Source organism: Mobula birostris, chromosome 6 (assembly GCF_030028105.1).
Source record: "Mobula birostris isolate sMobBir1 chromosome 6, sMobBir1.hap1, whole genome shotgun sequence".
In the NCBI taxonomy this organism is placed as follows: Eukaryota; Metazoa; Chordata; class Chondrichthyes; order Myliobatiformes; family Myliobatidae; genus Mobula; species Mobula birostris.
The window spans coordinates 151643105-151659497 of record NC_092375.1 but is presented as its reverse complement, the minus strand read 5'-3'; the positions used below and the strand labels follow the sequence as shown (position 1 = coordinate 151659497).

The 16393-nt window shown below is 41.0% G+C and overlaps 1 protein-coding gene across 2 annotated transcripts in view; it reads right to left on the bottom strand.

The window, feature by feature from the left end:
- The window catches only part of dnah7 (dynein, axonemal, heavy chain 7), a 309070-nt gene that overhangs the window by 229873 nt on the left and 62804 nt on the right, over positions 1–16393 (bottom strand). For both annotated transcript variants that reach the window (XM_072261643.1, XM_072261644.1), the window contains 4 exons: positions 15863–16061; positions 13754–13894; positions 13085–13297; positions 1333–1442 (listed from right to left, as the gene is read on the bottom strand). In XM_072261643.1, the coding sequence (XP_072117744.1) occupies positions 1333–1442; positions 13085–13297; positions 13754–13894; positions 15863–16061 (663 nt within the window). The remainder of the gene's footprint in view (positions 1–1332; positions 1443–13084; positions 13298–13753; positions 13895–15862; positions 16062–16393) is intronic.

The window sequence follows — 16393 nt, the reverse complement described above, 5'->3', positions numbered from 1 at the left end:
AATGTGATAATAAACATTTTAATAAACTACAAGCAGAGACAGGGATGGAGATAGACGGTGTTTTGGAAATGGAAAGTCGGCAGTTTTGATGATGAAAGGGATGCTCAGTTCAAGATCAAACCAGATAGCAGCGAGTTTCTGTTTCAGTTAATCAGTTTAGTTCATTCAACTTATTATGTCATTGATCATTAGCATCTTTGTTTAAATATGCACTGGGCTACATACCTACTAAGTATTCAAGTGTTTATTTGAAAATTGGTCTATTACTCAATATGTTAATCTCTTTTAACAAAATACAAAAATTTCTCTGTAACTTTTAATTTTTTGAAAAACAAATGTTTGGAAATCTAAAATTTGCTCTTTTCTACTGACACACTAATGCAGAAGACAAAAAACAGCTAAAACAAGATATTCTTTGTACACTGTGAAGGAAATGAATCAACTGGAGAAATAAGTCTAAAAAGCAAACTCTAAACCAAAGGTTACTAATACTCTGTCCTAACTTTAATGCAGTGAGGGGTTTTTGTTTTTTGTTAGTCCCAGTTCATAATCAGGAGGCATCCCAGTCTGGATAACTCAGAATCCAATCATGAAGACGTGTTCTAATCCTGCATGCTTCTATTATTGGGACTGATGATTCCAAATGGAATGCGAATCTATGAAACCCTCTACACTACAACTAAATAACAGTTCTTTGGATCATGCAGCTATCTCGCCTGTCCAAATATTACTTCAGTAGCAAAGGTGCATGATGTGAGTTTTAGACCATCAGTTTTTTGATTCAAGCCCATTATCATTTCATTTCTTGTTCATATCATTGCTTGTTCTTACATCATGTCGAATTCATCCACCACCCCTTTGCTAGTTGAGATTTTGCTAGATTTTTAGACGGTCTAGTTGAGAACAGTAATTAAGAATATTTCATTAACTAATTCATGAATTAGTCAGAAACAATTAGTCTTGTGACTTCATTCCTTTTGGATATTTCTGATAATCTATTTTTCAGATTCCATTCAGTTTTAGAAATACAGAACTTGCTTCACCTTTCTATAGTTTGTGGCCTCCAAGCAAGCTTTATCTTATGATTCTATCCCTCAATCAAAAGGAAAGAAAGAAAAAAAAGCCACTTACTTGATATTTTCACTCATTACTAATACATGGCTAAATATTCTGTTGACAAAAATGAAATTGTTGTACATTCTTATTTATACAATATTACTTAATGGACTGTATTCCCTATTTCCCTGATATAGCTCATTTGGCAATAAACACACTTTGTAATTCTGAATTCTCTTTATATTCTTATTTAGTTATTGCATGCACAAAACTCACCTGTAGCATCTGTCTGTGAGTGGAGTGATAACAAGTCTGGGGGTGTTTCCAAGATATTCATAGCCATAGGGTAAACCTGCATTGATCATTTTTGTCTGAAGTTCATTTTCCTATGAAAATAAGACCATATAGGAGCTGCAAAAAACTATTATATTTGTGAAGGAACTAATAACAGAACATTGTTGGCACATCTCAATTAGCATCAAATTTTATTTACCAACAATAACAACAAATTGTATTTATATAGATAATAAAATGTCCTAAGAAACTTCATGGAAACATTAACAGAAAAAAATTAATACCCAGATGCAATCCAAGCATGGATTTGCACCTGAAGTATGGAACACTAGATGAAAATGGAGATGGGCAGTAGGGAACAGTGATCTATATAAGGTATTGCCTAGATATACAGCTAAGGGGGCATACATTCAAAATAATGCTCTAACTATCAATATGTAAGAAAAAAAAGAATAACCCAAATAAGTTCCTCACACCTACAATAAAATGTTGGTTAATTCTATGCATTGTCTTCATTTCCACCCAGTGCCATTTGCCTCAATTCTCTTAATGTTCAAAAATCTGTTAACACCAACCCTGATTCTGAAGACTGAAAACCATCCAAGTTATGAATTGTCTCACCATACAGTCACAGAACACTGTAGCACAGAAACAGACCCTTTAGCCCATCTAGCCAGTGCTAAACTATTAATCTACCTAATCCTATTGATCTGCATTTGGGCTATAGCCTTCCATACTACTCCCATTCATGTAGCTATACTCAGTTAGGTACACTTGGCTGCTCATTAATTCAAATATCTAATCAGCCAATTATGTGACAGCAACTCAAAGCACAAAAGCATACAGACATGGTTAAGAGGTGCAATTGTTCAGCCCAACTATCAGAATGGGGAAGAAACGTGATCAAAGTGATTTTGATTGTGGAATGATTATTGGTGCCAGATGGGGTGATTTAAGTAAAAGATGCCTTGTTCACCAGGATGTTGTACATCAACTTCAGCTCGATCAGAGGATAGTGGGTAAACTGTTCTCGTTGCGACTCAACACCCCTCTCTATATCTAAATCTTGGACTTAGTAATGGGAAGATCCTAGTCAATCTCAGTTGGCAGCAATATCTCAAGCTCCATCATGCTGAACACTGGTGTCCCCTCAGGGTTGTGTGCTCAGTCTGCAAATGCCCTGCCAAATTCAGCTCAAGTCACGTCCCAGGTTTGCTGATGATACTACAAACCCCATTTCCAGAAAAGTTGGGATATTTTCCAAAATGCAATAAAAACAAAAATCTGTGATATGTTAATTCACATGAACCATTATTCAACTGACAAAAGTACAAAGAAAAGATTTTCAATAGTTTTACTGACCAACTTAATTGTATTTTGTAAACATACACAAATTTACAATTTGATGGCTGAAACACACTCAACAAAAGTTGGGACAGAGTTAAAATAAGATTGAAAAGTGCACAGAATATTCAAGTATCAGTTCAAAAGAAACATTTCTCAATGCAAGATTGCAGAGAATTTAGGTCTTTCAACATCTACAGTACATAATATTGTGAAAAGATTCAGAGAATTCAGAGACATCCCAGTGCGTAAAGGGCAAGGTTGGAAACCACTGTTGAATGCGCGTGATCTTCGAGCCCTCAGGCGGCACTGCCTAAGAAACCGTCATGCTACTGTGACAATTATAGCCACCTGGGCTCGGGAGTACTTCAGAAAACCATCGTCACTCAACACAGTCCATCGCTGCATCCAGAAATGCAACGTGAAACTGTATTATGCAAGGAGGAAGCCATACTCTATACAGAAACGTCGGCGAGTTCTCTGGGCCCGAGCTCATCTCAGATGGACCGAAAGACTGTGGAACCGTGTGCTGTGGTCAGATGAGTCCACATTTCAGCTAGTTTTCGGAAAAAACGGGCGTCGAGTTCTCCATGCCAAAGTTGAAAACGACCATCCAGATTGTTATCAGCGAAAGGTGCAAAAGCCAGCATCTGTGATGGTATGGCGGTGCATCAGTGCCCATGGCATAGGTGAGTTGCATGCATGTGAAGTTACCATTGACTCTGAGGCATATATTAGGATTTTAGAGAGACATATGTTGCCATTAAGGCAACGTCCCTTCCTGGGAAGTCCATGCTTATTTCAGCAGGACAATGCCAGACCACATTCTGCACGGGCTACAACAGCGTGGCTTTGTTGACACAGAGTGCGTGTGCTTGACTGGCCTGCTGCCAGTCCAGATCTATCTCCTATTGAAAATGTGTGGCGCATCATGAGGAGGAGAATCAGACAACGGAGACCACGGACTGTTGAGCAGCTGAAGTCTTATATCAAGCAAGAATGGACAAAATTCCCAATTGCAAATCTACTACAATTAGTATCCTCAGTTCCAAAACAATTAAAAAGTGTTATTAAAAGGAAAGGTGATGTAACACAATGGTAAACATGCCTCTGTCCCAACTTTTGTTGAGTGTGTTGCAGCCATCAAATTCTAAATTTGTGTATGTTTACAAAATGCAATTAAGTTGGTCAGTAAAACTATTGAAAATCTTTTCTTTGTACTTTTGTCAGTTAAATAAAGGTTCACGTGAATTAACATATCACAGATTTTTGTTTTTTATTGCATTTTGGAAAATATCCCAACTTTTCTGGAAATGGGGTTTGTACAATGGTTGGTCTCATCAAAATGATGATTCGGCATACAGGGAGGAAGTAGAGAGGCTTGTCAAATGGTGCAAGAACAACAACCTGAGTCTCAACAGGGATAAGACAAAAGAGATGATCTTGGACTTCAGGAAGGCAGAAGTCAACCACTCACATTGCTCATCAATGCTCTACTGTGGAGAAAGTGAAGAGCACAAGATTCTTAGTGAGCACATAATGGATGATCTAACCTGGACCCACAACACCTCCTCACTAGTCAAGAAGGCACAGCAGCATCAACATGTTTTGAGGAGGTTGAGGTGTGCAAGTCTCCCCAACCCCATTCAAAAAACTTAAAACAGGAGTACCATCAAGAGTGTCTTGTCTGGCTACATCATTGTGTGGTAAGGAATTTGCAAGGCATCAGAGTGTAAAACCCTACAGAGGACAGTAAAGACCCATTGCTAGGGTTCACTGCCACCCATTCCACAATGTCTTTGACCCACTACCATCTGGATGGAAACATCAGGAATACGACTGCCATACTAGCTTCTTCCCTCAGGCTCCGAGACTAATCGATACCCCGCCACCACCAAAGTCTCGTCTCCAGGACAGTGAACTGTTTACCATCAATAAATCAGTTTTATTACCAGAGGAAACAGCACACTGGACCACTGTTACACCACCAACAAGAATGCCTACTGTGCTATTCCACACCCACACCTCGGGAACTCTGATCACCTGGCTGTACTTCTACTCCCTGAGCATAGGCTGAGACTGCAGACTGCAGCACCAGTAGTGAGGACCAAGAAGGTATAGACAAGGGAAGCACAGGAGTGCTTAGGGAACTGCTTTGAATTGGTGGACTGGACTGTATTCAGGGATTCATCTTTGAATCTGGATGAGCATGCTGCATCAGCTGCTGACTTCATTAAAACCTCTGTGGATGAGTGTGTGCCTATGAAAACTTGCTGTACATTCCCAAGTCAAAAGCAGTGGATGAACCAGGAGGTTCATTTGCTGCTGAGGGCTAGAACTGTGGCATTTAAGTTTGGTGACCCAGGTCTGTACAAGAAAACCAGGTGTGACTTGCAGAGGGCTATTTGAAGGGCAAAGAGACAATTCTGAGCGAGGTCGGAGGCGACATCGGATGTACGGCAACTCTGGCAGGGTTTGCAGGACATTACTTCCTACAAAGTAAAACCTAATAGCATGAATGGCAGCAATGCTTCACTAGCAGATGAACTCAACGCCTTCTATGCCTACTTTGAAAGGGAGAACATAACTACAGCTGTGAAGATCCATGCTGTACCTGGTGACCCTGTGATCTCAGAGGCCAATGTCAGGCTGTCTTTCAGGACGGTGAACCCTTGCAAGGCAGCAGGCTCCGACTGAATATCTGGTAAGGCTCCGGAAACCAGTGCCAACCAATTGGTGGGAGTATTCAAGGACATTTTCAACCTCTCACTGCTACTGTTAGAAGTTCCCACCTGCTTCAAAAAGGCAACAATTATACCAGTGCCTAAGAAGAATAATGTGAGCTGCCTTAACAACCATCACCAAGTAGTACTCACATCTACGGTGATGAAACGCTTTGAGAGCTTGGTCATGGCAAGAATCAACTTCTGCCTCAGCGAGGACCTGGACCCTCTGCAATTTGCCTATGTCCACAATAGGTCTACAGCAGATGCAATCTCAATGGCTCTTCACGTGGCTTAGATCACCTGGACAATACAAACTCCTATACCAGGAAACCATTTGTTGACTATAGCTCAGCATTTAACATGATCATTCCCACAGTCCTGATCAATAAGCCACAGAACCTGGGCCTGTGTGCCTCCCTCTGCAATTGGATCCTTAACTTCCTAACCAGAAGACCATAATCTGTGCGGTTTGATGATAATATCTCCTCCTCGCCGATGATCAACCTTGGCATACCTCAGGGGTGTGTGCTTAGCCCACTGCTCTACACTCTATATACCCATAACTGTGTGGCTAGGCATAGCTTAAATGCTATCTATAAATCTGTTGATGATACAGCCATTGTTGGCAGAATCTCAAATGGAGATGAGGGCATACAGGAGCGAGATACACCAGCTAGTAGAGTGCTGTTGCAGCAACAACCTTGCGAGTCAATGTCAGGAAGACGAAAGAGCTGATTGTGGACTTCAGGAGGGGCACTACTGGGGAACACGAACCAATCCTCAGAAGGATCAGAAGTGGAGAGAGTGAGCAGTCTCAAGTTCCTGGGTGTCAAGATCTCTGAGGATCTAACCTCGCCCCAACACATCAATGCAGCTATAAAGAAGGCAAGACAGAGGCTGTGTTTCAACAGGGGTTTGAAGGGATTTGGTTTATCACCTAAGTTACTTGAAAACTTCTATCGATGTACTGTGGAGAGCATTCTGACAGACTGCATCACTGTCTGGTATGGGGGCTGATGCTACTGCACTGCAAGGAAAGCAGCTGCTGAAAGTTATTAAATTAGTCAGCTCCATCTTGGGTATCAGCCTCCATAGCATTCAAGACATCTTCAAGATCAGAAAGACGACATCCATTATTAGGGACCCCCCCCCCACCCCCCCACACCCAGACATGCCCTCTTCTCATTGTTAGAGTCAGGAAGGAGGCACAGAAGCCTGAATACACACACTTAGTGATTCAGAAACAGCTTCTTCCCTCTGCCATTCGATTCCTGAATGAACATTGAACCCATGAACACTACCTTATTTTTTAAAAAATATATATTTCTGCCTTGTACTATTTTAATCTAACTATTACATATACACCCACAGTGCTGTTAGGGAGAGAATTCCATGATTTTGACCCAGCGACGATGAAGGAATGGTGGTATGTTTCCAAGTCAGGATGGTGAGTGACTTGGATGGGGATTTCCAAGTGGTGGTTGGTGTTCCCAGGTATCTGCTGTCTTGTAGATAGTACACACTGCTGCAACTGTTCGATGGTGAAGGGAGTGGATGCTTGTGGAAGGGTACTGGATGGTGTCAAGCTTCTTGAGTGTTGATGGAGCTGCACTCATCCAGGCAAAGGGCAAGCATTCCATTACACTCCTGACCCTTGTAGGTAGTGGATGAGGAGTCAGGAGGTGAGTTACATGCCGCAGGATTCCTAGCCTTTGAACTGCTCTGGTAGCCATGGTATTTATATGGCCAAACCAGCTTAGTTTCCTGTCAATGGTAACCCCCTGTCATAAGGGTGTGGCTGGGAATAGACCCAAGTGCAAGACACAGACACTGAAGCACTAGGGACAGGACTAGGATACAGGGCAATGGCAAGGACATGGACAGGAAAACCAGGAACCTGGAACAGGACTGGACAAGAGAGCTAGGAGCCCAGGCTTGGACTCCGAGCCAGAGACTGGACAAGGACCCAGTACCTGGGTCTTGCCTCTGGTTCGGACCCCAGAACTAGGCAAGGACGAGGCTTGGCAGGCAGGCAGGACGAGGCTGGAATCTTCAGGCTTGAGGCTTGAGGCTAGAGGCTAGAGACTTGGCCTGGCTTGGCAAGAGGCTAGAGGCTGGAGTCTTCAGGCTTGGGGCTAGGCAGGAGGCTGGAGTCCCCAGGCCCGGGGCTAGGCAGGAGGCCGGAGCCTCCAGGCTCAAGGCCAGGCAGGAGGCTGGAGTCTTTAGGCTCGAGGCTAGGCAAGAGACGAGGCGAGGCTTGGCAGCAGGCTGGAAACTTGAGGCGAGGCTGGAAGCTGGAGGCTTGAGGCTTGAGACTTGAGGCGAGGCTGGAGGCTGGAGGCAGGCTCCTCCTGGGCAGGGCACGGATCACCTGGGCAGGGCGCGGATCACCACCCGACAGAGGCAAGGGACAGGAGGGGACAGAACCAACCCCAGGTAACAGCAAGACGGCCTGGCTTACCTGGGCAGAGGCAAGGGACAGGGAAGGAGAGAACCAACCCCAGGTAATGGCAAGACGGCCTGGCTTACCTGGGCGGAGGCAAGGGAGAGGAAGGGAGCTAGGTACAGGGTGGCTCCAGAACAAGACTGCAGGCAAGACGAAGCGAGAGTTATCAGCAAGACAAGGCAAGGCTTCTGGCAAAGCAAAGCGAGACGAGAGTTACCGGCAAGACAAGGCAGGGCTTCAGGCGAGGAAACAAAAGGCAGAGGAAAGGATACAAGGAGTAAGGACAAGAACAATCCAGAAGCCATGCCTGGGTCTCTGAAGGTATTTATGCAGCCAGCCCCAATTAGCTGCCTCAATTAGCTCAACAAGAATAGAAACAGGGTAGATAGGAAAACCTGGAGCAAGGGTCAATGGACCGGACCGTGAACCGGAATACTGACTTTACGGACCGGACTATGACACCCCCGGGATGTTGATAGTAGGGGATTCAGTGATAGTGTTGCCACTGAATGTCAAGGGACATGGTTAGAGCCTCTTTTGTTGAGATGGTCATTTCCTGGCGCTTGCGTGGCTTGAATGTTACTTGTCAGCCCAAGCCTGGATATCGTCCAGGTCCTGCTGCATTTGGGTATGAACTGCTTCATTATCTGAGGAGTCACGAATGATGCAGAACATTGTTTAGTCATCTGTGAACGTCCCCACTTCTGACCTTATGATGAAAGGAAAGTCATTGATGAAGCAGCTGAAGATGGTTGGCCCAAGGACATTTCCCTGACGATGTTCTGAGGATAAGATGATTGACCTCCAACCACCACAACCATCTTCCTTTGTGTCAGGTATGATTCCAACCAATGGAGGGTTTTCCCCCCAATTCCCAATGACTCCATTTTACCTCAGGCACCTCGATGCTATACTCGGTCAAATGCTGCCATGATGTCGAGGGCTATCACTCTCACCTCACCTCTGGTATTTAGCTCTTTGGTCCATGTTTACTGCAATTGATTTACTTTTTTTCTATATTATTATGTATTGCATTGTACTGCTGCTGCTGCTAAGGTAACAAATTTTATGACACATGCTGGTGATAATAAACCAGATTCTGATCCTTACTGTACTGTTCACTGTTTACCTGTGCTGCACTTAACTAAATGCATTTGAATTACATCTATTAATATTTTAGTTTATGTGCTCTGTGTTAATATGTTGTGTAGGTACACTGTGGTCCAACGGAACATTGTTTCATTTGGTTGTATACATGAACAGCCAGAAGACAACAAACTTGAACTCAGAAACTCCAGATCTCCTGGGCTTTTCTTGCACAACAACAGTCTCTAGAGATTACAAACAATGGTGGGAAAACAAAACATCTAGTGAATGGCAGTTCTGTGGATGAAAATGCTTTGTTAATGCAAGCGGTCAGAGGAGAATGGTCAGACTGGTTCAGGCTGACAGGAAGGTGACAATAACACAAATAATGATGCGTTACAACGATGGTGTGCAGAAGACCATATATGAGTGCATAACACTGCAAACCTTGAAGTGGATGTGCTACAGCAACTGAAGACTACTAACATACATTCACTTTAATAGGTATAGGAGAGACCAGGTAAAGTGGCCACAGAGTGTATCCACAATTAATTCCCTAGTCTTACTGATGCTGAGCGCAAGCCCGTTGTAATGACACATTCAACCAGACGATCTGTCTCACTCCTGTATGCATCAGTGCTGATCATCAACCAGGAGGAGATGTTACTTCTGATCCGCACTGATTATGGTCTCCCAATGTAAAAGTCAAGGACCCAGCTGCAGAGGCACAGATTTTTGGAACTGTTTGATTAGTACTGAGGGAATGATGGTGTTGAACGCTGAGCTGTGATCAACAAACAGCACCTACTGTAGGTATTGCTCTTGCCCAGGTGATCCAAGTCAAGTAGAGAGCTAGTGAGATTGAATCCACTCTAGACACACTGTGATGATAGGCAAAGTGCAGCAGGTCCAGGTCCTTGCTTAGGCAGGAGTTGATTCTGGCCATGACCAACCTCTCAAAGCAGTTTACTTCATCACAAATAGATATGAGTGCAACTGGGCGAAGCATTGAGTCAGCTCACCCTGCTCTTCTTAGGCAAAAATATGGTTGTTGCCCTTCTAAAGGGGGTGGGAACCTCTGACTGCAGCATTGAGAGACTGAAGATATCCCTCCTTGAGGCACATCCAAAGCTTTACCATTGCCTGAAACCTCCACTGACTTCTTGTTCCTTTCTCAACCCTAACAGAATTGCAACTAATTCACCACCAATTCATTACCTGAGTAATCACCCCAATCCACCCTAATAAGACCATAAGATATAGCAGCAGAAGTAGGCCATTTGGCCCATCGAGTCTGTTCTGCCATTCAGTCATGGGCTGATCCAATTCTTCCAATCATTCCCACTCCCTTGCTTTCTCCGCATACCCTTTGATGCCCTGGCTAATCAAGAACCTATCTATCTCTGCCTTAAATGCACCCAATGACTTGGCCTCCACAGCTGCTCATAGCAACAACTTCCACAGACTTACCACCCTCTGACTAAAGTAATTTCTCCGCACCTCTGTTCTAAAAGGACAATCCTGAAGTCGTGCGCTCTTGTCCTAGACTCCCCTACCACAGGAAATAACTGCCATATCTAATCTGTTCAGGCCTTTTAACATCCGGAATGTTTCAATGAGATCCCCTCTCATTCTCCTGAACTTCAGGGAAGATAGCAAAGAGCTGCCAGACGTTCCTCATACAGTAATCCTTTCATTCCTGCAATCATTCTCTAATCTATCATTCTACCTCCTCCATCAAACTTACTCACTACCTTTGCACCCATCTTACTTTATGGATCTCGTGCATGACTTAGTTTTACAGTGTTAGACCTTTGAACAAAGTATTCAATGAAGTAGGGAATGATTACATTACAGGGGGAGGCTACTTACTCCATTGATTCTATACATTGTTCTATACATGCAATTCAGCAGATCCCACCCCGCATGATTTCTCCAAAGATTTACATATTCCTTGCTTTCATATCCTTACCCAGCTTTTTATCATTTATGGCATTAAAAAAGTTGAAGAAAATCAATTGGTCACAGTCAGTTATGTATATTTCATTCTTTGCATTGCTAATACTTCAATGCTCAGCCTGATTGATCAAGGAGATACGGGGTTGCTTGTCCTGTGAAGCTGGTTTTCAGAAGTCCTATTTCAAACTCTGCAGGAGCTGTTTTGCTATCTTAGAAAACTGCTACATAATATAGGTAAAAGCCAAGATAAAATGGGGGTGTCTCTATCTATAGATAACTTTAGATTCTCTCCTCCAGCAAATTGTAGATAGATAATCATCATGTCTTTCCCCATTGAAAACAGAATTTGACAATGCAAAGCATGAAATATTTTTGTCCTTCCTTGAAGATATTATTTACTGCTTATTTATGTATTTATTTGTAGAAGAAATGTAAATAAAGCAGTGGTTCCCAACCACCAGGCCACAGACCAGTACCGGGCCGAAAGGAAATTATATGATTTGACGATATGAAACAATATAAGTCAGCTGCACCTTTCCTCATTCCCTGTCACGCACTGTTGAACTTGAACACCACCACGCCCCCCAACCCAGTCAGCCAGTCCGCAAGAATATCGTCAATATTAAACTGGTCCACGGTACGCAAAAGGTTGGGGACCCCTGAAATAAAGTATTGAAACTGTTACAAATTTTCCTATAGAAACCTACTAAAAATTCCTTTGGAGTTCCCATTTATAGTTTTGGTGGGAATCAGTATATATGCCCAACCCTGGCAACGTATGCTTAATCAAACCTTAGTGTCAAGGTAATGTAACAAATTGGTTGATGTACCTAGCAGATTCTGATGTTTTTTCTATTTACAATTAATTCAAGCAATTTGATCCCTATTTACAATTAATTTGATCCCTTTTAGAACCAAATATTTCTCATTTTTTAAATCCATATTTTAAATTGCAAAAATACTAAACAGGAGTAAGTGTAGGCCATTCCAACAATCATATCTTTGTAATGGCTGTCAGATCATATTTGAAAGATAATATAGTATACGTGCATTTGTGCAGGTACAGGAACCCGAAGTCTCACATTCAGTGATTCAGGAGCAACTTGCTCCCCATTGTCATCAGATTTCTGAATGGTCCATGAAACCCAAGAACACTACCCTGTATTCCTTTTTTACTGTACTACTTATTGTTATTTATAGTAACTTTTTATGCTTGCACTGTACTGCCACCACAAAACAATAAATTTTATGGCACAGTTTCAAGGCAGTGATAATAAATAGGATTCTGATTCTGTTGATACGAATGCTACATATATTCAGGAACAGAACATTTAGTCTTGTACATTTATTCATTTCTTTTTACCTCATTTATTCTTCCCTTGTGCTTTTCATCTCTTCCCACAATCTATAATTTCCTGTATTGAAACCTTTCTCTCTTGCTTCTACTTTGATGTACCTCATCTTTACAATTTAAATCCCTTACCCAACTCTTTATTTCAAAATCCTCGCTACTTCCCAAGTTATGTGGCCCAATAGAACATTGTCTCAGCACTGTTTAAGGAGAGACAGCCCCTTCTATCTACATACATACAGCTCCTAGTCTCGACCGTTCTTGTGCCAGTGCTTCATGAAAATCCATTCATCATTTGTTATGCCAGTCTTCAATAGTGAAATCAGAATATTCAGTTCCAAAATTTCAAAAACTTCAAGGCAGCAAAGCTCTTTCCGAAAATCTTTTGCATTATTTCTACATATATAACAAACCAACTTTTTACCTAAACTAGAAATTTTTTTTTAGCCACAGACATAACATAATTTATACACCATTAGGTGTATTAAGAACAGTTACTACCCCTCAACCATCAGGCTCTTGAACAAAAAGGGATAACTACACTCATTTAAGGACTCTTATCTTGTTATTTCATGCTCGTTATTTAATGCTATTTATTTATATCTGCATTTGCAGTTTGCTGTTCATTGATCCTGTTTACAGTTAATGTTCTATAGATTTGCTAAGTATGGCTGCAGAAAAAGAATGTGGTGTCATGTATGTACTCTGATAATAAATTTTACTTTCTACTTTGATGAGGGGACTAATATTATAAATTAATCTAAATAAAAATGCTCTGTTGGATATTTTAACCAACACAGAGCATTATAAGTATTCACTCACCTCCCAATAGTACCTCAGCTGGCTCAACCATTCAAAATCATTTTCATTATTGATTTTTTTCTTTACCAGAACTGCCAAGACATCTCTGGCATGTACATCCAACACAACTAAAGCACCAAGAGTAGTACGATTCTGCTTGGATAGTTTTCCCCGGACCAAGGTCACAATATCATCAATTTGCTTATTATTCTGATCCAGATAAATCTCAAGAGCCTTTGAAGCAAATGTGATAGATTATTTAACTGTATGTAGTCAGTCATACTGAATCCACTAGATCTTGAAATTTTTTCTATGAATCAGCAAAATTTCTAATTATACCTTTTTAACATTGCCCATCTTTTCATTTAAAAACATGTTATTTTTTATATTGAAAATATTTTAAGAAATTAAACAAATTGGCTAAAGAGCATAACAAAGACACAATGATTATAATTATAAAAACTAATTCATTTTACATTGCTGCAAGTTTTCTACTGGGGTTAACAGAACTAAATTATATGAATTATTTGCAAATTTATTCTACTATAAGTTAAACAAGTTAAACAAGTTAAAAAGTGACATTTAAAAAATCTATATTTCTGACTCTTTACTTAAAAATGGAATACATATGGATTTGTAAATGCAAATTTTGTATAAAGTCATTCTGTTTAAAAAAATTATTGCACTTACCTGTTGGCCTGCTTTAATAGAATGTTGAACCTCTTGTGTCCAAAACAACTGTGAGACGCACAGTACTGTCTGACCAGGCCAGTTTCTCACCCAATCCACGCGTGGAGTATTTGGATAAGCTTCGATCGCTTGACCAATAACCTTGGTATTAGCCATAAAGCAAAAGCTGTAAGATCTACTTTTACAAGTTTAAAATTCATTAATGGACTTATCATGAGCTTAATTCAGAGCAGAATTTGTACATAACGATTTAGGGATGAGAGTTTATGTCTTTCTGAAAATGTCAACACCAGTTGATATGGTGGTAAAGAAAACATACTGCACACTTGTCTACACTGATCAAAGTGTTGAGTAAGTATGATGGGAGGTTTATTGCAGGTGTATAGAACATCGGTTATACCATGGTTGCCCTTTCTTGTACTGATCAGTGGATTACAGGAAGGGTGTGAAGGTTTTGGAGAGGGTACAGAAGAGGTTCACCAAGATGTTGCCAGGAGAGTAAAGTATTCGGAATAAGAGGAGGTTGGACAAACCAGGATTGTTTTCTCTGGAGTGTCAAAGGCTGAGGGGCAACTTGATAGAAGTATAGATGATTATGCAAGACACAGGTTAGGTTAGATAGAGCTTTTGCTCAGTAATTAAATTAACAGTTGTTCAAGATAATGAGAAATTCTATGGCTAAATTAGTACATTCTTCTTAATCTTGTATTAACTGTAAAGCAATCCAATTTAACAAAATTATGAAGGGTTTATCCAGGTAATTTGCAAGACCTTATTACCTTTATTTTAGAGACATAAAATGACCTTCCAGCAGAAATGGTAGAGGCAGGTTGGATATTGTCATTTAAGGTAAAATTGGATAGCTATATGGACAGGAAAGGAATGGAGGGTTATGGGCTGTGTGCAGGTCGGTGGGACTAGGTGACAGTAAGCGTTCGGCACGGACTAGAAAGGCCGAGATGGCCTGTTTCCGCGCTGTAATTGTTATATGGTTATATGATTGCATTGAGGGCCAAAATTTAGACCAAACATTCTAAATTGCTGAATCATTTCCCACACAAAGTTGAGTTTAAACTTCTTTTAAGCCCATGGAGAATACGAGGTTACAAGCATGCAAGTTGGGGTGGAGAAATAAGAATGTTCTGAGAGCCAGTATTTACTTTATATCCTCAGTTAAAAAAAATTAAAATATAAAATATGAAGCCAATAAATAAAAGGAGCACAAGTATTAGCAGTCAATAATTTCCTGTTTCCTATCACATTTTTCACTATCAGTCACAAAGGATTACTTTAGCAGCTCCCCAGATACAGTCATTTCCTACCAAACATTTTAGCAATGGCTTCGTCCCCTCCACAATCAGGTTTCTAAACAGTCCATGAACACTACCTCTCTAATGCACAGCCCCTCAGCTTGACCTGATAAAGTGACTAAAACCATAGTCTCACCGAGCTGGAGGGGGTTTTATCTTGCTTTGTAGGACATTTGGCCAATCAGTACAAAGTCAGTATACAAAACATACCTCTATTGCTTTTTCCCTGTTTTCTATTCTTCACACATCCCATCAATCCCATTCTTAACCCCGCTCCTCTGCTACCCAGATGCTGCTATTAAACCACAAGCGATAGCGTACATAACAATATTTAGCTTAATCAAGCTAAGTGAAATAAAACAGTCTCAGCAAGAAGCAAGGTGAAAACTAGTGAGCTAACTAGCTACAAGTGCATGCACCTTCATTTGGCCCAATGGAATTGTCTCTGATAGGTGTTGCTAGAAGGTTAGATTTTGAATGCAATTACAGGATTTCACATTATGTTTTACTAAGGTAGGACCTCCAGTGTAACACATTTATGAAACAAAAACCCCAATCCCCAGCACTGATTTCCGATGGCTGGATAATAAAACTCAGTAAAAACGATGGAGACAGTTTGGTAATTAAACTGCACCATCTGCCTTGGGATGAACATGGAGTATGATATATTACTTATTCCGAGCACATTTACCACACATATAAATAAAATGCCATTTTAATTATTTTTTGTTCATCAAGTTGCAGAATAAAAATATTGCCAATATATTTGATATCTAATCATAAAATAGCAATAAATTACCTTGTGAATGGATCTTGTCATGGCTGACTCAAGTTCTAGAAGCCATTTTTCCACTTGACCTCTAGCTTTTGCTGTAGAAATTACGTCAACAAGTTCCACCACTTCATCTTCACTGCTCTTCATGTGTGTTATTTCCAAGATATCAGTAAACTGAACTTTTGCAATACCCTCAAAGCACTTCTTCAAATGAGGCTGTACTCTGTAAAAGTGCAAAGTTTTACAACTTCAACAATATCCTTTCAAATACATAAGACCATAAGATATAGGAGCAGAAGCAGGCCATTCCGCCCATCGAGTCTACTCTGCCATTCAATCATGGGCTGATCCAATTCTTCCAGTCATCCCCACTCCCGGCCTTCTTCCTTTGATGCCCTGGCTACCATACATACATTCCATAATTTCATTTACTTTTTTTTGAGATAATTAAGCAGCATCTTTTTTATAACCTCAATGGAACAGTTGAGCCAATGCATTTATGAACTGCAAGTTCATAAAGCTCACCCCCAATACCATTTTTCTGGGAGAAATCTG